This window comes from Natrix helvetica (genome assembly GCF_964273705.1).
Source record: "Natrix helvetica genome assembly, chromosome: 2".
Taxonomy (NCBI): Eukaryota; Metazoa; Chordata; class Lepidosauria; order Squamata; family Natricidae; genus Natrix; species Natrix helvetica.
The window spans coordinates 222,615,533-222,642,918 of record NC_138552.1 but is presented as its reverse complement, the minus strand read 5'-3'; the positions used below and the strand labels follow the sequence as shown (position 1 = coordinate 222,642,918).

General features: G+C 35.8%; 1 protein-coding gene and 1 long non-coding RNA gene across 9 annotated transcripts in view; one reads left to right on the top strand and one right to left on the bottom strand.

Moving 5' to 3' along the window:
• Nucleotides 1-27,386, bottom strand: part of FMN2 (formin 2) — a 199,895-nt gene that overhangs the window by 18,406 nt on the left and 154,103 nt on the right. For 7 of the 8 annotated variants that reach the window (XM_081941726.1, XM_081941730.1, XM_081941727.1 and 4 more), the window contains exons 16-17: nucleotides 19,721-19,813; nucleotides 11,169-11,220 (exon numbers count right to left, since the gene is read on the bottom strand). In XM_081941726.1, coding sequence (XP_081797852.1) covers nucleotides 11,169-11,220; nucleotides 19,721-19,813 — 145 coding nt within the window. Of the gene's footprint in view, nucleotides 1-3,469; nucleotides 3,632-11,168; nucleotides 11,221-19,720; nucleotides 19,814-27,386 lie in introns of all 8 variants that reach the window. The other variant, XR_014174411.1, reaches the window with a different exon arrangement.
• On the top strand, nucleotides 1,319-6,347 carry LOC309386406. The gene is made up of 5 exons (XR_014174412.1): nucleotides 1,319-1,371; nucleotides 1,749-1,836; nucleotides 2,688-2,789; nucleotides 2,884-3,035; nucleotides 6,238-6,347. It is a non-coding gene; the product is annotated as an uncharacterized lncRNA (long non-coding RNA).

Here is a 27,386-nt window from a genome sequence, read left to right as displayed (position 1 = left end):
TGACTCTGGACTGTCTCCATAGACAATCAGTGTGCGGGTCATTCAGAAAGAGGAAACACTAAATATCACCAAATTCTCCCATAAACACCTTATGTTTCTCCAGACTTCACATATTTTCTATACACCGCTCTATAGATAACAACTGGAGCTACCTAGAAATAATATGCTAGGGCCACAGAACAACACAACATTTACCGAAGGATATGTAAGATTAAAAGCATCATGTTCAAAGCAGTCCTTCCAGGCTCTACATTTAAATATAAGTTAACAATAAACCATAATTCTCCATCTCAAGCCTTTTCAACAATTGAGAAGGCAGAGTAGATTGAAATTCTCACAAATAAATGTTTGATGAGTTTGATAAATAGCACTAACGTTTACCGGAGACATGAAAGCTTTTGTTAAGAATACTATGTGATCAAAGAGGGTAAAAGGCAGGCTTTTGCACAGATCACTGCTAATCTTGCTGGGAACCAAGAGAAAGCTGATTCAGACACACTGAGACATTTAACTGCCAACGGAATTCCTTTATCTAAACAGCTACAAGAAATAATCAAGTCCTCAGCTGGGTCACTTCTGCAAAAGTGAGCTTGTTTGTAAGATGCAAAACTTCAGACACTGGAACGCTGTCAAAAATAATACACAAATATCATTTATATACAAATATGAAGACTAGGGATTGGAATACAAGGAGGCTTGGAAGTAGGGTTCCTGAGGAATTAAGTTGTTTATCAAGTGAGCGCAGGCAACTTGCATTTAAAGTAATCACCTCCATTTGTTCTGAGAAAGTTTCCCATATATGGTGATTAAACCAACTCCACAGCATTCATTTATTTAAAAAAAAGAAGGAAAAAGAAAACAGAGAAGTGAATGCAAGGTTTGGTACACTATCACCCCTGTCTTCTCAACAACCAGTTCTGATATATAGAGAGTGCAAATATCTGAACACTGAATTTGAAGGGGAATAGATTTGGTTTTTTAAAAAATAAATGGCTAATATTTTAAAATAATTTTTTTATAGCTAGAGAAAAATTCTGCATCTTTATGAACCACATTTTAATTTATAATCTATGCATTTTGAGCAAGAACCTTACCAACGTTAATAACTTCAAGATATAAAGTTTCTATTGCTAACTAGATTAAGAATGCTAATTTTCCAGTGTAAATTTACATGTATAATGTGGGGGTATCTTTTAGCAAACAATTCAGGATTAGTTTTAGGCAGAGCTGCAGATGAACTGTGATCAATTCCAAAGGCTGGTAACAAAACTTCAGAAAAATATGTATTTAAAATGACACTGCCTACATTGTGTTACAATGATATCAAGCAATTTCTCCAAGTTTGGTGCAGAAACAATTGGCAGCTGTAAGGTATTTTTTTTACTTTGACTTTTTGCTGTGATCTAACTTGTTTTTCCCCCTTCTGTCTCTATCTCTCCCTCTCCCTCTGTCTGTCTTAATCTCAGGTTTAATTTTATTTAGTTTTGAAAACTGGAAAATTGTTTATTTTACTTAATGTTACTGTTTTGGAAGGCTTTTTTTAAAGGTTAAAAGGCAGGGTAGAAATGTCTTTAAGGAATATAGGATGCAGAGTATGACACAACTTTTCAGGAGCTTTTTTCAGATGGCTTCGAATGCTATTTTGTTATCGTCCTGCTTATTCATTGAGATGCTTTTTCTCACAGCTCTATAAAGCCCCAAACCTATTTTAAAGGAACCTATCCTTCCTAGGCATGTCTTCCTATGAGCCTTGCAGTGAAAGAATCTGTCCTGTGAAAGAATCTGTCCTGTGAAAGAATCTGTCCTGTGAATTCCTGGATGTTGTACTGCTGGCAGGTGGGCAAACTGGAAGCAACTGAAAGTTTAGAAACTCATTAAACTAGGAATGTATTGAGGCGCAATCGATCAAAGGAAGTCCACTTAAACAAAGAGATTTCTGACAGCAACCCAAGTGTTAATGGAGGGCGGAACCCTTAAAGTAAGACAAAGTTTTTAAAAAGATGGCAATATTTTATTGCTTTCACATTTCTTATAATAAACTTGGCTTGTGAAGGTTCTAAGATAAAAATGAAAACAGAGCATCTCCTATTTACTGACTGCAGTGAATGCTCAATAAATAAATCCTTAAAAGGAAAAGAGGAGGACAAAACCAGGGTCAATGATTTCCCAAGTACAAGGGCTGGACATAGAAAACTGCTGAAGTGTATGCTAGGAGGGTGTAGAAGTGGCGTAATTAGAGGGAAAACCTGCCAGCCAAAACCCCACGGTTCTCGTCATGGGTTTGCTAATTACATTCTTATCCCTTTGGTGAGGACACTTCCTAATGAAGAGCAGTCTTTGCAAAGCTAGTGCAGGAGGCTGAAAGCCCTCAGCTTAGATGCTTATCTTGAGGGTTAGAACGCTGTACCTATGTTTCCACCACTAACACAGAAGGTGGGGGAGGTCGCTGTTGGGGATTAATAGAGGCAGCAAAGGTCAGGAGCTTTGCTTCAGCTAGCATGACTTTTCAATCCTGCTTAGAAAAATGAGCCTTTGGTTGTTCACACTGCTATTTTGTTTATGGAGGGCAGAGGCTAAATATCTCCTGCAAGGATTTCCAAGCAGCTCAGATCCCCCATATTCAAGACTGAGATATTCCTTAATAAAGGTAGTGCCTAGATATTTGCTTTTTATGGCTTCAATTCCAGAACAATTAGTGGAAGGAAACCCAGCAGAATCAAACAGGATGATCTCTTCCCCCTCCACCCAGGAAAACAAGGGTGGAAGAAATTCTACGAACAACACTTCAGGTACACAAGTACAAGAGAATTATTTTATGCCAAAATAGATCAAAAGGCAGTGCTAAGGGAATATCTTGACTTGGACTCATCTTTTTTTTTTCAGGTTCTAGATCCTTGCCCACAGAATTTTAAACAATAAAAATCCCCAAATTCTCATGTAAAGGTGGCAATGTCTTACTAAACGTTGTTAAATGCCCCTTCAGAATGCTGTACTCTTAGGGAAATATCTGAATTTCACAGGAACTGCATTTTAAGGTAAATGGGATATCCAGCACCTAAAAGCACTCTATTGATCCCTGATCTATGAGAAGTGCATTTCATTACTTGGTTACCATCACAGGAAGACCCTATATCGATCTGCTTAATCCATGAAGATATGGGACATCTTAAGCAAGGCCTAAAAGTATATTATTTAAATGCAAATGTTTCATTTTTTTGTGCACGATCTTTGCTGAAGTTAAGCAGGGAGTTTAGATGTGAACTTTTTATCACTATAGAGAGCATGGCAACATCCCTCGTAATACTATTTTTGTTCCTCATAGAAGGGCATTCAGGTGGCAAGATCTGATACCCTAGTCCTTGAAAGGTATAACATCCCTTAGGAGGAATAATAACATCCCTTAGCAGGAATGCTTATCAGTGTGCTTGGAAGTAGTGCAAGTTCTATTGAATTGCCCTTTATACCTTACCTTGCAAGCAGAGCTAATTTCTCCCCTTATTAGCAGATGCTTGGGCTGGCCGCAATCAGAGATTGTAAGTATTTTATTAAGAGATCAGTCTAAGGAAATCTCCAGGAAAGTTGCAAAATTCTTGCACCACCGCAATTGCTATTGGAAGGCGTTGGGTCTGATCTATGCATAGACAAGAATAGATTTTGATAAACATACTGGATTATGAAGCTTTTAAATATTATTTTTGCTTGCTTTGTAAAGTTGCTTTCAAGTAACTTTTTTTTCCAATCTGATGCCAACGTTTGATCTATAAGCTATGGTATGTGTATGCGGCTGCATTTCTAATATCTATATATCTCTTTATCTACTTATAAAGTATTGAAAATTTCTGTCCATGAAAACAAATGCTGATATATAAATCAAGAAGCACACAGTACAGGTTAGAGTGCATCTTTGTGACCAGTAGGAGGAGGGTATTCTACAAGAGAGCAATTGTATTGAGAACAGCCTTAGATCACTATATGGTAGATTCCAAGCCAAGGTAGCACCCTGAAGATAGATTCCCTGCTAAATCTTAGTTGATGGGGATACATAAAGAAAAGGGCATACTAGCATTTCGTCAATTTCTAAGCAGTATAAGGCTTTGTATGTTATTATCTCTGCTATGGGCTTGGAAAACTGGCAGCTAGTGCAGCATTTTCAGAATAATTTAGTAACTATTCTAACTATTTAATAACCGAACTGTAGCATTCTGTACTCGTTGCATTCTCTGGGCCAACTACATGGCTAGCTCCACATACAGTACATTTTACTAATCAAAGACTGAGATTATTTTCTAGGTTAATATGACGCTTGTACAGAAATCATCCTGAGTGATATACAAAAAATGTAACTATTAAAATCACAAAGTTTTCAGTATAAAAAGTCATCTAATGCTCTACAATGATAGGAGCAAAGTATCTGTTTTTAGGTATCTTCTGAACTTTTCTGAATTCATAGAGTGGCAGGGGGAGCAGGAGAAGGGATAGTTTTGTACAAACAGCCTAGCTTCCGCACATGTGCAAAGGAAGCTTCGTGTGCTCGCCCACTGCTTATACAATTTGATTCTCAACAGTCCACAGATCAGTACTGGTCCATAGTCTGGGGGTTGGTGACCCCTGTTCTAAACTATAACAAGGAAGAGAGAGGCTTCAATTTTATGGGATTATGTCACTCAGCAGGTAACCTGGACTGAAGCCTCTTAAAGGTGCTTTTTCAAGAGGCAACTGGAAAGAAGCTGAAGAAGCTTCTTGGATGAGAAGTGAAACATCTTCAAAGAAAAAACAGAAAGTCCAGTTGCCTCTTGAAAAAACCACCTTTGGGACAACCATGGCCTGATTGACTGAGAATCTCTATAGACATTTAGCTATGCACTTTGGCTGGACTGAAGCAACGTAAGGTTATACTGTACTAGACCTACATTTATATTGTGCTGTAGAAGTCACTTGTACTTCCAACAATATCATGCACAGCATATAACATTTCCAATTCCTGAACAGAGTAACTACATTTTCAAAATGCCTTCATCTTCTTGAACTCACTAGTCTCCTCCAGTGAATACCACTTCCAGTTTTTGGTCTTGCACAGACTCTCTTGATGCAGATAAAACAGAAAGGCCAGGGAAATAAAGTTGGATAGCATTGGCTTAAATCCATATTTCCCAATGTTCTTGAGATATCATAGCTTAACTGCCATAAGAAAGAGGTATGATTATCCCATGCTATACTTTGAGTGTGGCCATTATGGTGTAGTACCATAATGTTCTGAATTACAGAAGAACAGAGGTGCCTAGAGGTCTAAGAGAATAATTAAAGTTGCACTCTAATGGAATAGTTGGTTAAAGTTTCAAGGCACGAAATAAAGGTACTTCAACAAGATATTCAATGTTATTTCCACAGTTCACTGAGATAAATTATTCTCATTTTGCAGACCTTTAGAAACTATCAACAATCAAAGCATCAGAGCACATTTTCTGAGGAACACGCATCTCCTTCGAGATATCTGGTATTATAGGCCAGATCCATCCTGTCTGTCTCCTATAGTTAGATCAAACTGGCCATAACAGGTAGAAATAGAAGCCAGGAAGACATGGAGCTGATTGCATAGTTGCTCACATATTTGGATTTCTAGAGCTGAAATTACTCCTACAAAATGGAAGTGGATGGGACCTTGAATGCCCCTTTGCACTTGCATCAATGGAGGCAAACCGCATCAGCACAAAACTGAGTGATTTTATTCCAATAGTGCCTTGCAAATGAGACAGAGCAGATGTCTGTGGGTTCCACAAAGTTCATTGGGTAGCAGCAGATGTTGTTCCCCCAAACCAACTACATGAAGCAACTTTCCTGGATGGTGCAATGTTAAAAAGAAAAGAAAAAAGAAAAAAAAGAGGACATTTTTTCCTTAAATAAACCTTCTTCTGGTTCCTTGATCTACTTAATGAGAACGACAATGAAGTTTCAAACTCTTTATCAAACCTGTGTGTTTGAATTCTAGCCCCAAAATAAGTTTTGACTGTGTTCAGACACTATATTAAGATTTCTTTCTTATATGGACAAGAATATTACAAAAACAACAGGCACTGAAATAAGCATGACAATGGTTTATAATGGCTATTTTAAATAAAATAAATATTTCTATTTTTAGTTTTCTTGTATAACTGTTATGAATCCTGCTAAGAATTACAGGAGTAGGAATTTAAAGCATTGCTGCTGATACAACTAACTGCCTCTACTCTTATTTTCCAGAAGTTCACAGTTACTACTATGATACTCCAGCAGAAAGATGTGCAATTGCATCACAGACTCAAAAGACTACTGCAACACCACCAGTAAAGATACTTTGCCATGAAACTAGCAGCACCGCTTATGAACCATTGGATATGGAAAAATACTCATATGCCATTTTAAATAATCAGTCATTGGGATGGTTAAAAGACTGTTATGACGTAATCATGTATTTTTGTCGTGGTATTATATGTTTTATATATCAGTCAAATACCAAGGAAAGAACATACAATAAATAAATAGCTAGTTAGTTCTAGAAATGCACAAAACAGTGAAGCACATGAAATCAAAAGCATACACAGAAACAATCCATACAAAAGCAAGTCCAGGACAACAACAAAAAATATTCATCAAGGTTACTGGAAAAAAAATACAATGAAATACACACTCAAGAGTTGACACACAAAGATGCAACACATAATTTCATCTTTCTCCTTGAAACATACACATGAGCTGCTCTTTTGCCTTTGCAGTATATCCACATTCATATGGGTGCCTTCATTTTCCTGCTTTCCCATCGACCCCCTTTCCACCATCAGATATAGACTCTTCAATTTTTTTCAAACAGAATCCAAGACAGATAAATGTTTACTTTCAAATTCCTTTTAAAAAATGGAAGCTTAAATAATAATTGACATTGCAAACAATGTAAAAAATTGTCCTTGACTTATGGCTTTTTGCTTAATGGCTATTTGAAATTAAGAAATTGAGATGAATAAAGAGACTTATGACCAGTCCTCACACTTATGACTGTTGCAAAATTCCCCTCTTCACATGATCAAAATGTGGGCGCTTGGCAACTGGCATGTATTTACAACAGTTTCAGTATCCTGGGGTCACATTGTCCCTGGATTGGCTTAACAATTGTGTGATTAGTTAACCATTATGGCAAAAAAGATAGCAAGATCGGATGTGATTCACTTAATAACCACATGGCTTAATAATGGAAGTTCCAGTTCCAATTGTGGTTATAAGTTGAGAACTAGCTACATCTAGAATTTAAGGTCTAAGTCACAAAGTGAGATACACAAATGAAGTGTTTTTTTAAAATGTTTTAGGCCACATATTTCCTTAACTTGAGATTCCAACTGTTTCAGTCAAAAAGTACATAGCTTTTGCACAGAATGCTGAAGATCTCAGCTCTCCAGAAGAAAAGTAGAGACCTTTTAATTTCCCCCCCTGATTTCCTAAAAATGGGATTTGTCTTTCCTCCCCTCCACCTCCAAATTTAAAAAATGGTGCTGATTATGCCCACATCAGGTTTCACACAATTGGGTTGTCACTGAGCATAAGGTGAACATCTATTTAATTTTAAAACAAAAGATAGCAGATTCCACCTTTGCCAGTCCCATTTTTGTTATAAAAGGATCTCACACAGAATATCTGAGAAAGGACTTGGGGCTGAGATCTTGAAAAACAGTGTCTCTCTTCACTGAAAATTGTGAGTGTTTATGCCTGAGACCCTCTCGCGTCTTCTTTTGAAGCAAGCAGTATTTTTCACTTGATTGTGTCAAATATTTGAAGGCTTCTTGAGAACTGCCCACAAAAGCTGAAATTGGGAAGTGTCATATCTTTTACTCTTGCACTTTATCAATATTATTCAGGGACTGACGTCATTGTTTGGGGCTGTATCACTTCAACTTTAATAACAGGCTGGAGCCTTCCTTGTCTGCCTGTGTAAGCTGGATAAACACAGAATGGTGTGAGATTTTTTTTTTCTTGTCTCAAGATCCTTACCCAGAGATCACAAAATGTGCTGTTATTGGGAAGTAAACATTTCACTTTTCTTTTTGCTCACGTGCCAAAAACCCATTTCTTGAATAAACACTTCACACATTGTCGGCCTTAAAATCACTAAATATGATAAATAAATAAAAATGTATACAGCATTTCAGAAACGATTAAACATCTCACTTCTGACAAATGAACAGCCCGTGACTTTATAGAATCCACAGGTCAAACATACCATTTCATTATGTGTGAAAGATTAATTTTCCATTTCAGCTCAACTGATAAACAATTACATTTTTTTCTAGAAGCATTGTGCTTAAAACAGTGTCCACTTGAAGAACGTTTCAGCTATTTCATTTTCTTTCATGGTTGCTTGGCTTTACAACGCCATAGAGAGGCAGCGTTGTAAAACCATTTTTTTTTCCATTTCAAACAATGAATCAATGTTTCCTTGTCATTCTAAGACATGTAATCATGACACAGACACTCTGTGGCACATAGTCACTTCAAAAAGAAAAATCCAACCACATTAAATCACATTAATTGTGCTTCAGCTAATCCAACACTGCAGCTAGCAGTAACTCGTCTATTCACCCAGTGCCTAGCTATTTTACCCATGATTAGCAGAATGCAACTAATCTCTTATTTATTTAGTTTTCTTGAGCTCTTCTCTTACCCTCCACCCCAAAGGTGTCTTTGACATTGACATAGTTTGAATGGTAAATAAAATGTTGACAGCATGTATATCCTAGAGGAAGAAAAAAGCAACCCAGTTTACTGTGGCAATATAAAGGAGTATTTTTCTACACCATATAATATACAAAGAAAATTATTATACAAACAGATTGCCCACCTGTTGTTTGGCAATATTAAATGCTAAAAAAATTCCGAAAGTTCATACATACAAAACAAGCTAAAGACTTAGATACTTTTTTTAAAAAAAAAAGCATATTCACGATGACATGCATTTTACTGTACGATCCCTGGAATATTTTTTTTTGTTTGTCTCTAAATGTTTCAGTGGCACACATGTGTATTGTGGAATCCAAAGGTATATTTCTGCAAATTAAGTTCCACAGAGAAATTCCTTTTTTCTTGTATCTTTAAAATCTGCTCTAGACATAAACTGAACTACTATCTGAAATATATGGGGAGAGCATGAGTTGGAAAGAAGGGAGCTGGAAAAACCCTGTTATGTATTTAGACATTAATCACATAACAATGAGCTTATCACAGAGTTCAGTAAGGTAATATTCTAAAGTACTTACAAAATTACAGCGTGTTATGCTGTTCTTGTCAATAGTTAATTTTTTTTAAAGTTAAGGTTTTTAGTTTTTTAAAAAAAGGCAAAATAGACTGTTAAGAGGTAGAAATCCAAAATCAACTCCTGCTTCATGGCTACTACTAAACAATAGTGAAACACTTGCAAATTGCAGATTGCCCAATTGTTCATCTAAAGATGCTTTAATAAATTCTTAAGCACTACTGCAAGAATTTTATAAATGTAATGACTGAAGTATCCTCATATACAAGGAATGCAGTACCTGTCTCTGTTGTTACATCCTCAAACCCCCATGAATTTAACCTTAAACTGTCTACTGTTGACTTCACCCCATTCCTAAGAGATCAGTAGGGGTGTGCATAAGTGCACAATCATACCTAATGTTCCTGTCCTACTGTCCCCATTAATTTGTATCCATTTCCTGTGTTCTTATTCATGTTTATTCTTATTCCTGTTATCTTTCATATGAGTGATAAATAAATAAAATAAAATAAAGCTCTCTCTGCCTGTTTCTTTACTGCATTCTAATAGCCAGTTCGCATGAGGCATGAGATGTATATCTTTCAAAGTGCAACTATAAATCTGCAAAAAACGTGACTATAATCAATCAAGGACTCAAAGAACTCAAAAAATAAGAACTCAAAGGCTTTATGTGGCCCATGTCTTCAAGACTGCACAATTCCTTCCTTGTGTCTATTCATACAATTCCTCTAAGTAAAGTGTTTTAAGTAATTTGCAGAGTTTAACAATTATTTAAGTTTTTCTGCCCAATACATAAAGACTTAAATTAAAAAAATATTGAGATTCAGCCTTCTCCAACCTTTCATAGAGTGAGAAGGAGACTGAGGCCAGCACCCAGGTATTTAAACTACTAATGACTTTGAAGCAAATAATGGAAAAACCACAGCTACAACCAGAGTAAATTCAAAGCCATTTAATGTTTCCATTTAATGTTAAGGAAGCATTCCAAACCTAATTAGGGTAATAGGAATACATTTTCTCCTAAGGATGTTCTCTAGTGTTCCTAAGGTTTCCAGAATCTGTTTGGACCTAGGCAGTAGGTAATTACATATATAAATATTTAATTTTGTAAAGCCACGATTCAACATTTGGCAGCTCTGTCATTTCCAGTGGATTTGGAAAAGATGAATTTTAAGAATTGGCTTTAATAGCCATGGAAATTTCTAAAAAATTTCCATTTGCTGCTAAAACCATTTCTTAAAGTAAGCGGCATTAGCAAGGAAATTGCAAAAAGGAAGAGAAAAGAAATTGTGCAATAACAACTAAAAAGTCTTCAAAGCCTCAGTTCTTGCTAATGCTTACATCATTACCGAACTAGACAGACAGCAGTGGCTTCTTCGCAAACTTAATTTGACACATAAAAGCAATGTTGAATTTTCAGTATGATTAATAATTTAATACCATCTTTTTTCCTTTCCTTTGTATGCGGTGGGGAGCCTTAAGTATAGAATAAGAGTAATGCATCTGTTTTTAGTCTGAAGAAAAATGCCCACAATTTCAAGCAAACAACCACTTTATTTGAATTCTTTCTGTAGTGCTGTAGACATTTCCGCAAAAGCCTAAACCAGGGGTCTCCAAACTTGGGAACTTTAAGACTTGTGGACTTCAACTCCCAGAATTCCCCAGCCAGCATGGCTGGCTGGGGAATTCTGGGAGTTGAAGTCCACAAGTCTTAAAGTTCCCAAGTTTGGACACCCCTGGCCTAAACCTTCTAGCTTTAATAATGTATGAGATAATTGGCTAGCCAAATATCTCAAATAAACTATGATTGCATGATTGTCCTTTAAGACTTCTTTCATAATCTAGGATCAATGAGTACGAAAGGAAATCTTTTTCAAATTAAACTTGTTCATCTCACCTTTTGTGCGTCTCTGCCAGAGATTTTTCTTCCATCTCATGGTCAGTTTTAGCTAAGTAAGAAACAGAAAATAAAGTTATAGATAAAATAAAGATTGTTGCAGTTATGTTATTAAATAAACTCTCATTGCACATACTTTGGGGGAGAAAACTACTGTCCGGATTTTTTACATGATTCTTGAAGCAATGAGCTTAGCCTTGACTTTAAAATAATGAAATCCAGAAACAGTTTAAGATCACTTGAACTCACAGTAGAAATGAGCATATCTGAAGACACTTCCATATAAGGGTTTTCCTTCATTGCCCCCAATTCATTATAAACCATTTTTAACTTTATAAAGTTGTCTTTATAAAGACTGTCTTTCACAGTCTTCAATTCTGCCAATTTCACCATACTTAGAACAGACAGGATCCCCATGATCCAAGCAATTATCCCCAAAATTCCAGCAGATAAAGTTTTTTTTTCTTTTTTCAAGTCTCAAACTGAATTTCTTTTTAATAATAAAACACAGTTCTGGAAAAATTCACCAGCTTCTATTCCACATGAAACAAAAAGAAAATTTCTAATTACTGTACATTTTACACCCCACCCCTATATCTTCAGTATATGTTGTGGGTATCTATGAGCGTATGATATGGGCAGCATAGGGAGCTCTCTGTGTATCAGTAGAGAAGAGGGAAAGTGATGATTCATTTGACCCCAGATTCTGGAAGATGGGTGAAGCATGCTGCTTATAAAAATAGTTCGGAAAATATCAGTCTAGGTAGGTTTGTTTTTCCTTTTATTTAAGGATCATAAGAATGATTAGATATTGAATAAAGGGATTAAAATCATGTTTGCTGAAAAATATTGCTTAATAATGATCCAATCTTTTTAAAAGGGACTGTAAATTTGATTCAAAAGTGGCTACAGGTAGTCCTTGACTTACAACAGTCCATTTAGTGACTGTTCAAAATTACAACGGCACTGAAAAAGTGACTTACCAATGTTTTTCACAGATGCAACTTTTGCAGCATCCCCATGATCATGTGATCAAAATCCAGATGCTCAGCATCTGGTTCATATTTATGACCGCTGATATGTCCCAAGATTATGTGATTCCCCTCTTGTGACCTTTTGTCAAGCAAAGTCAATGGAAAGCCAAATTCATTTAACAACCAGGTTACTTACTGATCAACTGCCATGATTCACTAACAACTGAGGCAAGAAAGGTCAAAAAATGAGGCAAAATTCACTTATAAAATGTCTCAGTTAACAACAAAAATTTGGGGCTCAATTATGGTCATAAGTCGAGGACTACCTGTACAAGCATTAGGATTTGATTTGCTAATAGGTTTTCCTATATTCCTCTTGTAGCAGTTAGATTGCTGTAAGTTGAGCTTATTTGTTGAGAGGCAAAGTGAAGTAAGAACAAAGCCAATAGAAAATGAATTGCCCACTAGTCCTGTAGGTTTTAAAAACCTGCGCTTTGCCCCCTTTTAAAACAAAATTGTTCCGAAATTTGGATAACCTCCTAAAGATTCGTCAAATTTATTTTCATCCTCACCCACGAGGGTGGGGGTGGTAAACCATCATGAGTCATTGTTTTATTTTGTTTTGTTTGCATTAATGATCTTTCTATATGTTACAATAATCACCCGCTTAAAATTGAACAGCTTTACATTAATACTGTATTTGATACTTTTTGATGATGAGTTATGATAAAAGGTGAATTCTCCCTTTTGGCAAATTATGCTAATCAAGAGTTACTGTGAAACTCTGATTTACTTGTAATTACACAAACCACATATGTAGTCTTTGAAAAAAATCTGAATAGAAGCTAGACCTAACAAATCTTGATAAAACAATGCTGGATATGTTGACTGCAGTTAGTGAGAACTTGCTGTACATTTGCTCCAAGAGATTTGAAGAAATGGTTAAACTAAATAGGACAACAGGATATCAGAACCATTAAAGTTCAGCTATTATGCCTACTATTAAAAGTTAAATTAAGTTAAATTAAGTTAAGTGTTAATTTAACTTGATGTTGAAGCGGTCTCACTATATCAACAAGAGGTTTCACGAAGGTTTTTGTCCTCTTCATCATTCTCCTTCAGTGATTTGTTGTTGTTTTTGTTTTGGGTAGGATTGTGTAATGCTTAGAATTTGATCTCTGAAAGCTGCTTCAGAGCCTCATGGTGTATGAATGTAGCGCTTGTCTGTAATAGTTTAAAGTGACCACTCTGTTATTAATACTGCATAGAGTTTTTTATTTTATTTTATTTATTTCTTAGATTTTTAGACCGCCCCTCTCCCAAAAAGGGACTCGGGGCGGTTTTCTTTTTCTCAAATCCCAAATGTCCTCTCAACACCCCATTGTTAGACAAAATGCTTAGGAGAAATTGAAAAAAATACTACATCCACTTTTAAAAACCATGTTTTTAAAATAGAAACTTGACCACTTTTTTTTGTTGGCTAAGGACTATTGACAAGGGACAGAGAAGGACAAAGCTTCGTTAATTCATGGAAATGAGATTCAAATTTCAGGTACTCTGGATGTATGATTCCACACATTTTCATCATATTAACTTGAGAACCCATGGAGACACAGAATTTGATGACAGGGCACCCAAATTTCCCATGTAGTTATCCACAATAATAGTCAATGTTAAAGTCCATTAAATTAAGGCTCACAAACATGCTTCTTGGGGTTGGACAGCAGGAGAAACATAACATTAGCGTCACAACCATTTCATTTTATTCCAAGCCTGCAATTTAACATTAAGCCAAATTGGGCCTGGAGCCAAATAAATTTGAACTGGGTGAACCATTACATAATTATCCTTTGAACAGAGGTACACTTTTTTTTTTTAAAAAAAAAGCTTAATTACAACTATTCCTCAACTACAGATGCTAAACGTTATCACAAAAACAGTGCACCTCCTTGGCATCCACTACAGTTGTTGAAAGACTATTTAAAAACTTCCTAGTATAGGAAGGTATGTTAGTGAATGTCACTGCAGTGTATAGCTAAGATATAAGTAAATACCTAGAATGAAGCAAATGTACGTGACACAGGATAATGTAGCAGGATCCAATCTGGGTCAGTCTGTGGGACCAGAGGTTTAGTCTTTTGAGCACTGAATACCAAGAGTTCATTGTCAAGCTTATTCAGTTGAAATGGTAGCGTTTTTTTCATTCTTGCTTATTCCAAGGATATATAATCTTGTATAAAACTGAGTTATACAAACTTTAGGCATTTTAGCTTTAAATCATGAAATATGGAATGTTGAACTAATTGTTCAATTAGTTTACTGAAACTATTAAAACATATACCATAAAAATGAGATCAAGCAAAACAGATGAAGATTCCTGCACTATAGGCTGTCAGCCCTGGAGGCCATCTTTGTCTTTGGATCTTCAGGGCTGCCATACTTAGTACTGTGGGAAAGTGGGAGGGGGATTTGCATGGAGATGGTAGAGTTATTTAGCCATAACAACATTCTTTCTCTGACAGTCAAGGACATTGAAGTCTGCACTTGGAGAAGAGTCACTGGGAGGCATCTCCAGTTGGGACAGTGGATTGATTGGACCAGGTGATGGACATGTCTTTGACTTTCTTTTGGGTGGGGAAAACCCGGGAACTTTCAGATTCGGGTTTTCCTTGATGTGCCAATAAGACATTTCTAATAAAATGGATCTTTGAGAAACTACTTGCCTCAGAGACTTACTTGGTTGGGGGTATTCCTTGGAACTTTGACATAGGCAGGATATTGGACTAGAAGACTTCCAATGTCTCTTTCCACTCTATGATTCAAAGATATATCTCTATGTCCCCCGTCCTCCCCACGCGGCCCCCTTAGGGCATTTTATCAAAACATTTCTTTTCAAAAATAAGCCTCTTGGAGATGAGAGGGGGAAGAATATGAGAGCAATATCCAGCATTGTGAATCTCATTATGATTGTGTGGGACATAGGATAAAAGTAGAAGTAGAATCAGAGAACATGGGTATATACTTTTCTTCTGTAGGTAAAAACTGTACATGTAGTAACAAATCCAGAATCTTATACAGAACAATGAGAAAACATGAGCCAATGTAGATGAGTGATTGCTATCAACAGTCCTATGCCACATGTCTTACTCTTGAAAGAGATGAGAAGATGACACAAAACTATGTATAGAAATAACTAGAGAAAAAGGAGCCAACAATTTTTGACACTCACTGCCACATTCATGCTGCTTGGTTACTGGATCTTAACTCTTAATAAAAGGCAACTGATACTGGAAAGGCTTGTGATGAATAACTGTTGAAATATAGATATCTTGAAAGAAAGTATGCTTAGCACGAAGTAAAAAAAAAACAAGATAGCAGGCAATTTCTGCATTAGAGCCAAAAGTAAGTTTCTTGAATGTTCTTGGAGACCAAAAGTTCCATTGTTGTTTCATGAGCTTGCAATGGTAAGAATGGCAATTACTTCTCAATGAAAAAGTCATCTCATTGACTAAACTAAGAACTGGATTCAGAAAGACACTAGGGATGGAAAAAATGATGAATCAAATTAATGAGAAAAAGTTTAAAGATCACTTTCTTAGAACATGTATGGAACAAGTCCATAGAAGCCAAGCTCTCAAATGAAATATAAAGAATTACCCATAGCGATGAAACCAAATCTTACTTTTACTAATGTTTTTAATTAGGTTAAGGAGAGTATTACACACAACTGTTGAGAAACTTGTACACTGTCCTGAAAAAGCTGAGTCTCTTTATAACTTTCATGAACTATGGAAAAATTAAATTTTTAAAAAAAATGAAAATTCCATTATTAAAAGAAAAAAGAAAAACCAACATTCCCTTTAAATACAAAGGTGTAGAAAGCATTCTGAGATCTTGCAATCTTACAGAGGAGTTCAGATTACAACTCCCATCATCTCTGATAGATGGATATGCTGGCTAGAATCTATGAAAACTGGAATCAAATGATGTCAGGAGTACTGTCAGCCTATTTGATCTTAAGAGAAACACCTCAACTTTTCAGGGTAACTGAACATCAAAGTGGGTATTAATAATCACAGATGGAATGCAGCAAGAAACTTTTCAATTCCTTGTCTGAATGTTTCTGCATGTTTACTGATTTTGATTTTCCTTGTTCCTTTGCTACATTTAAAGAATGCTTACATGGTACAATTTGGCCATATTTCAAACATCTCATACAGTTAATTTTTTTTAAAAATGGATAATTAAAGTTTTGTAAGATGAATAATGTGAATTTTCAATTAATACAGCTCTTTAAACAGGAGTGTTAAAATATGTAGCCATGTATTACAATGTATTCATATGTAATACACACTATACAGTTAATGATTTTGTGATTAACTTAACAATCAGATTGAAAATGGTTGTAAAATCATGCGATGACTTAACAATCACATCATTTAGCAACCAAAATTCTGGTCCTAATGTTAGTTGTAAATTGAGGACTACTTGCATATATATGATTCATTACAGTTCTAGCACCCAGACATTTAGAAATTTTTCTTATTTTAATTAGGACATTTTATTCTTAGCACTTTAATACAACTATATCAAAAAGGAAGAAAACAGAGCATTTAACTAGATATAAAATAAATTATATGATCATGGGATCATAGGGCTGGAAGGGACCTGAGAGGCCTTCTAGTCAAACTCCCTGTCTTATGTGAGCTGCCAAAATAGGTAAACAAAAAGGCAGAAAGTGGAAGCTCCTGGTTGGCTTTAAATGGCAATCCAGCTATTTGGGATAAATCAGAAACTAATTTTTCCCTATAGAGTTATGTGTTGGGAATTAACAGATGTCTGGGGCAAAAATAATTTCCAGTTCTGGTTAGATTCTTTTGTTTATAAAGTTTATATAAAAGTTTACAAAACAGATAATTTTGTATGTGACTTAGAAGTATGTCTGCATTAAATATGTGGAGTTTGTGGCTGCATTAGATAGGAAGATTATGGAAACAAAGAAAATCAGTCCAACTGCCAGACCCGGATAACTGAGAAACTTCACCAACATATCTGGAAGCAAACTATTTTCAAGGCAGTAGTTGCTATTGGTAGTTGTAACCCAACTCCTTATGTCCTAAAAATCCTTTTATTTCAAGATTTTTGCAAATCTGTTTCCAACCGATAGATGAGGCAATACAAAAAGAAGGCTAGATTGAGCAGAAGAATTTGTGTACAAAAAACCCCAAGTAAACAGCTTGATTTACTTTTTTTAAAAAAAAGAAAATGTTTAATCCATGAACTGCATATTGGAGAACTATATACTCAGTGTAAATTTTAAGAAATTAAACTTCAAAAATTGTTTTGAAAACTTTTCCTGAATACATCCTGTACAAACAAATCTTCAAAGTTGTCCTTTTTTAAGTTTATTTATTTTTTCCACAATGGAATGCTGGAAAGAAATGCCATCAAGGAGCTCAAAATCAATTTGTCTGTCTGTCAGCATGGCAAGCCTCCTCAAAGCGAAAAGAGCAAGTCCTAGTTTGATGTGGAAGAGACGCCAGCAAAAGAAATATCAAGTTTGAAAATGAACTGGATCCAGTTAGGGGCTGCAGATTTCCCCCTCCCATTCAGTCCTATGGGAGAGGTGGTTAGGATAGCAACTTGGAATGCTGTTGACTGCTCCATACCGAAGCCCTCCTCCCTCCTGGTCATGTGATCCTGGGTGGGCCTGCTATGAAGGGGTTGGAAAGAATTTCAGAAGCCGTGCTCTGCATGCTTTCCTTGTTTTGCTTCTTCTCCATTATCTTTGTGTCCAGTCTTGCGGAAGCAACCCGTTGATTAAATCAACCTCAATAACAAATGACCATAGAAAAACCTATTGCAATTAAAGCCTATCAAATTCTCAGCGGGGAATGAGAAATCCTGCCCTAACTTTTTCAAGTTTGAATTTGATCCAGGCAAATAAAAATGAAAGGATTTTATATTGCAAGGTATATAATGTTACTTTAATTAGAGAAATTAACCAAAGGTTTTGGCCATACATCTCCTATAGGGCAAACTTTTTTTTAAAGCTAATACTCTGCTGGGAAAGATATTAAATGGAAATGACATCTGCAAGGGAGAATTAGCTGACAAGAAGGGTGTATATAGGATCACCGCTTCCCTTTCCAATCAGCACATCCATGTTCTTTGTGGTACTTTTCTCTCTATAACAGAGTTTTTCCAGGTGGGAAAAACTGCCAAGAAGAATGTTTCTAAGGCAACTGAGAGAAGAAGAGGCAGAAAAAGAATTGAAATCAGATGGAGAGATGATACAATTGGGGGAAAAAACCCTTTCTTTCCATTTGGCGTTCCGATTGTTTCTTTAACTGTGACAGATAAGTAAAGGGAAGCTTGGAAATCAGTTTTTAGCCTTGGCAGACAGTGAAGGCTACATGGCAGGGAAACCAGGAATTATTCCCCAACGAGGAAAGCTCACAAAGAAGAAGGGGGTCAATCTATTTTCCAAAGCACCAGAAGGCAAGACAAGAAACAATGGATGGAAACAAATTAAACAGAGAAGCTTCCTAGAACTGAAGAGAAATTTTCTAAGTGAGAACAATCAATGGAATGGCTTCCCTTCAAAAGTTGTGGGTGCTCCACCACCCCACTCCTTTAAACAAGAGACTGGAAGAACCACTAGTCTGGGATGGTATAGGGTCTCCTGCTTGAGCAAAGGGTTGGACTAGAGGACCTCCAAGGTCCCTTTCAACTCTGCTATTCTGTTATTTGTCGGTCTTCTGATTCGTGGCAGAGTCAGCAGGTGTCAGAATAATTTAAATCTTCGATTATCACAATTGCATGCCTCTTTGAAAGACTAGTCACGTGATATAGAAAGGCTCCATCTACATTGTCTTCACTTTTTCTTCAAAGTCCATGAAGATCCAGGGTTGAAAGAATATTGATAGTATATTTGTTAAGAATGTCATTGTATACCACTACTAAAGACACTAGAAAGACACTTTCTCACTTAGTTCCAAAGTATAGGTCCTTTTTTTCTTTAATTAATTTGAGTGTGTGTATTTGCGCATGTGTTGATGTGGGCAGGATAAAGATCAACCACTGAAAAAAATATGAAATGAAAATGAAAAGATAACTATGTCCTACAAACCCACATTTCTTTTTACATTCCCTGAATGTGACATTTTTAGAAAATTCTTTGGATTTTGTTTCTAAAACATATGACTGTCCAGAGGCAATCTGCAAATGAAATAGCCCCTAAGTTTACAGGCCCTTTGAAAAATATCACCGTGCATCTGGATACAAGTCAAAGCACCAGTTTATGAAACTGTCAAGAAACAAATGTTGGAAAATTGCTTCCTATACAGAATGCGAACTCAGGAAACTTTCTTAGAGAACAAGGGCCACTAATAACATTCAGAAAGGGAGCAGAGAACAGGTAAGCTATTTTGAAATAAGAAACCATCTGATTAAGCTAATCTGCACATTTCTATGGCTCCAAAATAAATAGACACGTCATTCACCATGTCTAAATATTGTTTCTACAACATTCTTGTGATAAAGCTTGGAAAGGTTAAATTACTAGTCATTATTTACCTTGACTAATGAATTTGTCCATGTTGTCTTTAAAGGGCTGGATGTGTTCTTCTAATGAAAACTGGCAAACCTTGCCTGCTTCTGTCTCACACACTGAAAATTAAAGTAACATGAGGATTTGAAATAAAATGTTGATTTATAATATTCATTATAAAGAAAAGTAAACTTTCATTATAGTTTCCCTTTGTTGGATCCCAACAGACATTTAGGATGAGTTGCAAAGACTGATTTCTCACTGAAAACGTATCTGTTTTTGTTGCATTACTGACACTTAGTCTGTCTAAAGCTTATTCATGACATATGATTGGTCATGGAAATCTATATCAATGTAATTTTCAATGCACAGCAATACAACTTCAATAGTTATCATTGCAATGCCACATATCTAGAATAAAAATGCATCTCACTAAAAAAAATCAGCCTGCAATATCATACTAGCAATATCCAATCTGAACCATGTAAAAGGTTCAACTGTTTGCTTTTCTGATTCAAGCTAAAATTTGCATCATTATGGATGCATACGCATGCAGAATCCAGTAGCAAATCTGAAAGTCATTTAAATATATTGGCCAAAGAATAGCTCTTTAATATGCAAAATAGTACATTTATATGTTTTTATTGCTTTTATTCTAAAAACAAACAAATGAAAAGTATTGAATTCCACTGGCTATTTCCAATCCCAGCTAAAATGTGGTGAATAATTTATCTTTTATGGTTACAGATTTAATACTTATTGTTAGATTTATAGCATTTTATTCAGGAACTCAAAGCTACATACATAGTAATCTTACTCCAATTTTTCCCCAGTAGTCCCCACATGGACAAGTTGTGGTAAGTGATAATAACAGCTGGTCCAAAGGCACCAGTGAGTTTCATGATCACCAAAATACTTCAGCCTGGATCTTCTCAGTATAAATCCAACATGGTCACACCCTATATTCTTACCATGATAAACCCATAAAATTCTCCTGTGAACAGTAACTGACATTCACCACTTAGGAGAAAAGCAAATAAAATTATGAAAGACCTTTAAAATGTTGAATGGTCTGCAAAGTTATGAATAACCTTAACCATTTATTTCAAATCACATCTGAAAAAACAACTACTTGTGCTCATGCTAAGATATTGAACTGAATGATGTATTTATCAGGTTATCAAGCTCAGGGAATTTAATGGTTATGTTTAATTTTAAACTTCAAATTAAAATGTTAAACACAGAAAGCAAAATCTAAAGTGATCTTAACTATTAAAGGTACATAGTTTTGGGTTTTATTTCTCACGTGGTCTAAAAATTTGGCAGAATGGCAATTAAAGTTTGAAACTTATAATAACTGGAATTAGAAAAAAAATGACATTTTTTTAGAAAAACCCAATTTTAAAATTTAAAATAAATAAATAAAAGGAATTAAAGTAGCTTTTCTCATCTTGGCACCTTCCAGAAATAACTAGACGTTCTATAAGAAATGCTTCCAATGAAAGTTAAAGAAGATTGAGTCAAAATGTACTACAGCTATTTGTTTATTTAATTCCGTAACATTGCTTTTACATGAATATAAAATCAATGACATGGCTTTGAAAATAAAATAATTTTTGAATCAAGACTTAAAGAAGGTGCATTAAAATTACATTGGGCAATAAATATTTACTTAGAGCAAAAGTCTTAATGAAATTATTAAGACTTGTTTAATAGGTGAACTTGTTTTTTTTTAAAATTAATTAGCATGTGCTGCTTGAAGAGATTTAAAAAAAAAACCAATACTGATCTGCCTTACAAGGATAAGCTTTTAAAACATATCCACAAGTGCAAATCAGATAGCCAAAACTATTTTTAACTCTGTGGAATCCTTTACTGAGTTACAATAATTTACCAAGGCTTAGATCACACACGCTTGTAAACATGTTTAACAACTCTACCATGTAAATTCTATTGACCTCAATGAGACCATTGATGGTTACCAAGTTTAGTGTTTATAGGCTCTGTGTCTAAACAAATGTGATGTTAGGCCAATTACACAGTAAGTGCGGGAGCTGCGGTGCAATATAAGCTTGTTTTGATCGCTTATGTGGTTTCACTGACTTCTGTTGTCTCTTCAGGGAAAACCAGTCTGGTTTCTGACTTCAAGAGCAGAAAGTAGAAAACAAAATGTACATGTTTAGAGTGAATAATAAACCATTGACGGTTAAAAATGGAGTGATTTTGTTTTCTTTACAATGCTCAAAGCCTTGGACACAGCAAAAAAAAAAGATCCTTTTCTAGAATATGCACACAATAGATTCAAGATCACATGTGTATATATGTGTCTGTATGTGAGAGAGACACAGAGAGGGGGGGGAAGGGAACAAACAAGTAAGCGAGTGAGCATTGACACATTTTGGCTACTAAGATATAGGAGAAAATATTTATGTTATTATCAACAACAATTAATTAGAATCAGTATTTTTTTTTATATCAATCCCCCATCATCTCTTTTACCCAACTGAAGGCAAAATAAGTGGATTCAATTTGCCAGTAATTTTATGGCATCACAAGGATGTGACAACTCACAGACACATACATAAATGTATCTGGATTTTAAATTTGCTGTTGCTTCTGGTACCAATATGTTATTTACATGACAAAAATACCATGAGATGTCCATAAAAGGACAGGTCTCTTTCTCCAGCTTGTTCCCAAGCTTCTGGGTACATGTGAAAAGTTCAATACACATTGAATAGTTTGTTAAACCATAGCGGAAACAAAGCAAGCAAACAACCAACAGCAGCAGCAGCAGCAACAACAAATCATAGTCAATTAGACTGTAGGTGGCATTAATATTGAAGAGTGAAAATGTTATGAAAGTTCAGCCAAACTTCTTTGGTGTACAGAAGATGTACTTTCTTGTGTGCTTCATCTTAGTTTGGCACACCTGGAGGAGAAGAATACTCATGTGCAAATTCTGTTTATTGATTTTAGTTTGACGTTCAAAACAATAATTCCCTAGCATTTTGTTTCCATTTCCATCTCCTTGAATACTGGTTCCCCACAGGGCTGTCTCTTGAGTCCATTACTGTTCACCTTGATGACCCATGACTGCTGTGCCAAGTCAGCTACGAATCATATTGTGAAGTATGCAAATGACATGACAGTGAAGGGGCTTATCCAGGATGACAATAAAGATTCTTATAGGGAGGAGATGAAGGTTTTGGTGGACTGGTGCAATAAAAATAACTTGGTTTTGAATGTTAAAAAAAACAAAGAAGAATACTGTTGATTTTAGAAAGAATCGGCATAGTCATACTCCACTTTGTATCAATTTAATTAATTTAATTTATTAAACTTCTAGACCACCCCCTCTCCCGGAAGGGACTCGGGGCGGTGTACAGGTACAAAGTTAAAACCATACACTCGATAATATACATAACTAAAATTGAATTAAATATCCCCTGTACAAATTTATAAGAATTAAAACTTAAACCTTAAAACCAAACCATAAAATTTAAAAATACAAACTGAGGTGGGAAAGCTGGAATTAAGCCAGGCCGGCTAGATGAAACAGGTGGGTTTTAAGTTTCTGGCGGAAGGAGCGGAGGTCCGTAGTCATTCTAATGTCAGGGGGAAGGTCATTCCAGACGGTTGGGCCCATCACAGAGAAGGCCCTTCCCCTGGGCATCGCCCGCTGGCACAGCCTAGTGGACGGCACCCGGAGGAGTCCCGTCCCATCAAGCATGCAGCTGTGGAGGTGGTAATAGTATTAAGTCTCTGGGGGTGCAGATAACTAACAATCAGAATAGGTCTCTTCATATGTTATCTTTAGTGAAGCAGGCAAACCATACTCTGCATTTTCTGTGTTGGATGAGGAGAGCACATCTTTCTCCTTCTGTCCTGACCACTTTTTACAGAGGCACAATTGATAGTGTTTTAACAAACTGCCTCACTGATTGGTTTGGTGGTAGCATTGCCTTAGGTAGAAGGTCCATACAGAGAATGGTAAGGACAGCTGAGAAGATTATAGGAAGCTCGCTTCCTGTTATTCAGGATACTACATACAAGCGCTATGTGCTTAGAGCTTGAAGCATTGTTAGAGACCAACACACACCCACTTCATGGTTTGTTTGTTTTTTGTTCCCTCTGGGAGGAGGTTTCAAAGAAACTATAGCAGGACTACTAGATTCTGTAACAGCTTTGTTTCTTATGCTATCCATCTTATAAACTCGCAGGATTCTTTTTTTCGCCATATACATCCGAACTAGACTCTGATGTTTTTCTGTGTCATATATGTGTGCGTATGTGTGTATATGCATAATGGTTATCTTTTGGGAGCTGAATGCAACAAAATTTCATTTTAATGTATGCTGATTAGGGTACATTTAAATTGACAATAATGTTTTTATTCTATTCTATTTTAACCTGAAATTGGAGGCAAGGATATTATAATACTAAATCTCAGTTACTACACCTCTGGAAAATGTATTAAAAAATACATTCAAAATTTAAAAATACAATACACGAATTGTCCTTATAATTTAAACATGGAAACATGTGTGCATCATGAATGCATCTTATTTCCTGCTCTAAACATTCTTCCAAACCATTTTTATTAATATATAATGGACATATGCATTTAAAAATATTCTCTACAAGATTCTCATCTGATCTGACTACCCCACTGCCATACAGAAGTGGTAAAAGTTAGGATAAAGATATTTTGGGATGTAGCATAGGAAGAGGAAATCACATTTAACTGTGGGTATACACCTTCTCTTTTAATTACTTGTTCTGGGAAAGGATTGTTCTAACTTAGGCCAATGACTGTTGGGGCTTCATAACCCTCTCCCACAAGAGCCTTGTTTAGAGCTTTAAGGATTGTAAGACATGACTCAGAGACTGAATGAAATCTTGCCTTCATTTACATATGGTTTCAGTTTAGAAGTCTGGATACAGCAGTGTTTCAGTCAATTAACCCTTTCAGCCATATTTGCAAAGACTACTGCTGTCTGCGGATGCGGCAAGGATGATGAGATGGCCACAAGAGCCCTGTATGAGATGGGCCAGCAGCAGTCCTGCAAACCACTGAGGACTTGAACAGTCTCATTACCTTAAATTGAATCACATCCAAAGATGCAGCTCTTGTGTGCTGCTGTTCCTCATTCAATAGGAGAATAGCCTTGGAATGTTTTTATATGTCCTTCTGCAACCTAGGTCTATCTAAGTGGTTTAGGATTAGCATGGAATGGAGGTTCCTAAGAGTGATTCTGCACTGCCCTCTATTGGGGTTACTGATCTTGGTTAACCAGAAAGTTTGTTTTGTGTTCCTATATAGCTGATAGATCACCTGACATGCCACTTCTCAGTGGTATAATTTTCCCCATTAAAACTATGTTCCTCAATTTTGGCAAGTTTAAGATTGTCTTAAAGTTGTTGAGTGCAGTGCCTTAAAATCTACACACGTGCATTCATTAATCCACTCATACAAAAACCCATTCAAAAATAAGTTAGACATATTTATAGCATAACTGTAGAAAGCATACCAAGAAAAATGAAAACCTTAGATGTCAGAAAATTTAAAATAAAGTTTCAAACAAAATTACGCAATTTTCTATAGGGAATTATGTTGTGTTTTAACCTGCATATAACCTACATATTTCAATGGTAATCTGTTTCCTAATGTTGACTGTGAATCATACAGTACATTGTGAAGTAAATTTGAGTAATTCAAGTAATAATATTGCATGGTCTCAATAGAGTTATGTAATTATAAGTTATCACTGAACAAGACAGAATGTTTAAAAACATATTAAGATTATGACTTTTTCCACATTTTTGAGTTCATATTTACTGATCTTGCATGTTTAAAGTTATCTATAATCACACAGATCAGTGGGTCTCAACCTTTCTAATGCTGCGACCCTTTAATACAGTTCCTCATATTGTGGTGACCCCCCAACCATAAAATTATTTTATGTTTTCTGTATTTTTTCAAAAATAAGTGTTTTCTGATGGTCTTAGGTGACCCCCGTGAAAGGGTCATTCGATCCCTAAAGGGGTCCCGACCCACAGGTTGAGAACCACTGACATAGATGTATGAAAGTAAAATCTGTGTAGATTTAAATTTAGATTTTGATACAGTTGGAATTTCACTTACTTGAATTGTGGCTAAACTGAGCTGGTTTGTTTCCCTTAGCTCTTCTAATCTAGAGCAGGGAGTGGCTTTCCCCAGCAATGGATACCATAATACCATGCCTCAAGAGAATACCTCTTCTTAGCAATATTATAAGATTACAAGTTTTTAAAAAAATCATTTTGTACCTGAGCTGTTTACAGTAGGTTTAACAGGTGTTTAGCACCAAGGGTGGCATGCTTCAGATGCCCGATCTAAAGTTTCCACCACCGTCTGCTATGATTTAAATAGTGCAATGAACACTTTCCCACAATATACATTAAGTTCTAACTTGTAAGTCCTTCCTTATTGATACTGATGTTTTTATTGATGGCAGGAGGGGAGGCTATCCCCTTCCACTCAGAGCTGACTTTTAGCAACTGCCAAGACTAGTCCTGTAGTTTCTTGGCAAGATTTAGGAAGTGATTAGCTCTTGCCTGTTACCTAGAGCTGAGAAAGTGATTGTCCTGAGGTCACCGGGCTGGCTTTGTGCCTAAGGCAGGACTAGAACTCATGGCTTCCCCATTAGCTCATTATCTTAATTGCTGCACCCAACTGCCTTTTATTTATTTGGTTTTTTTAAAGAAAACTTTTTTTTGCTTTTTGGGTTGATTAATAGAAGTACATAAAGTGTCTTGATATAAATACCAAGAATTCCTCTGTCTATGTTTTCTTCTTTAAAAGCCTTTCATGTTCCCTTCATATATACGTAAAATAAGAGGTCATTCCTGTAGGTGTCCCAAGGTTTCACCCTTTGGAATGATTCTCTGTATCTATGTTTTACTAAAGATCCTAAGAACCAATATATAAGCCACTCAGATTCACTTTGAACTGCAAGATGGGTGGCATACAAATTTTAAAATACTGTAAATAGTAGTAGTAGTATAGTAGTAGTAGTAGTAGTAGTAGTAGTAGTAGTAATAGTATCTCATTGCCATCAATCTTATTTCCAAGCTATTTTTAAAATATCTAATAAAATATTATGATCAAGGCAAAAAAGAGACTTTCAGAGTACCGCAAATTAAATTTCCCAAACTAGGATTATGCTGCATCAATAAGTCTATCTCAACTTAAAAGAGGTTTATTTCTGGGTAGTTGTGCATATTTGCAAAACAATTCCTAACTAGAACTGAAGTCTCTTGAAAATGTACATGTTAAAGTCCTATTTTCAGTTAATTCTAAAATGTGTGTATGTGTGTGATTGTGGTGGGAGGGATGAAGCTTTTCAGAAATCAATATCAATATTACATGTAAAATACCCCTGTATTGTATCAGTGGATCTAGCTATTTGATACCCTTTAAGACAGTAAGATGATTTAAGGCTTGTAATAAGTACTAACGTTGCAGAATGAGTGAATTACTGAAAGCCATGGCTTGACACAACTAGATCAAGAAACTCTGGTGACAGTCAGGAGAGATCAAAAGCAGATCAGATTGCTTAACAAACTCTGTGTCAAGGACCTGAGAAAGGCACAACTGAGGATCCTGGAAAGCTGTGAAATTGAAGGGCAATTAATGGAGCCAAACTG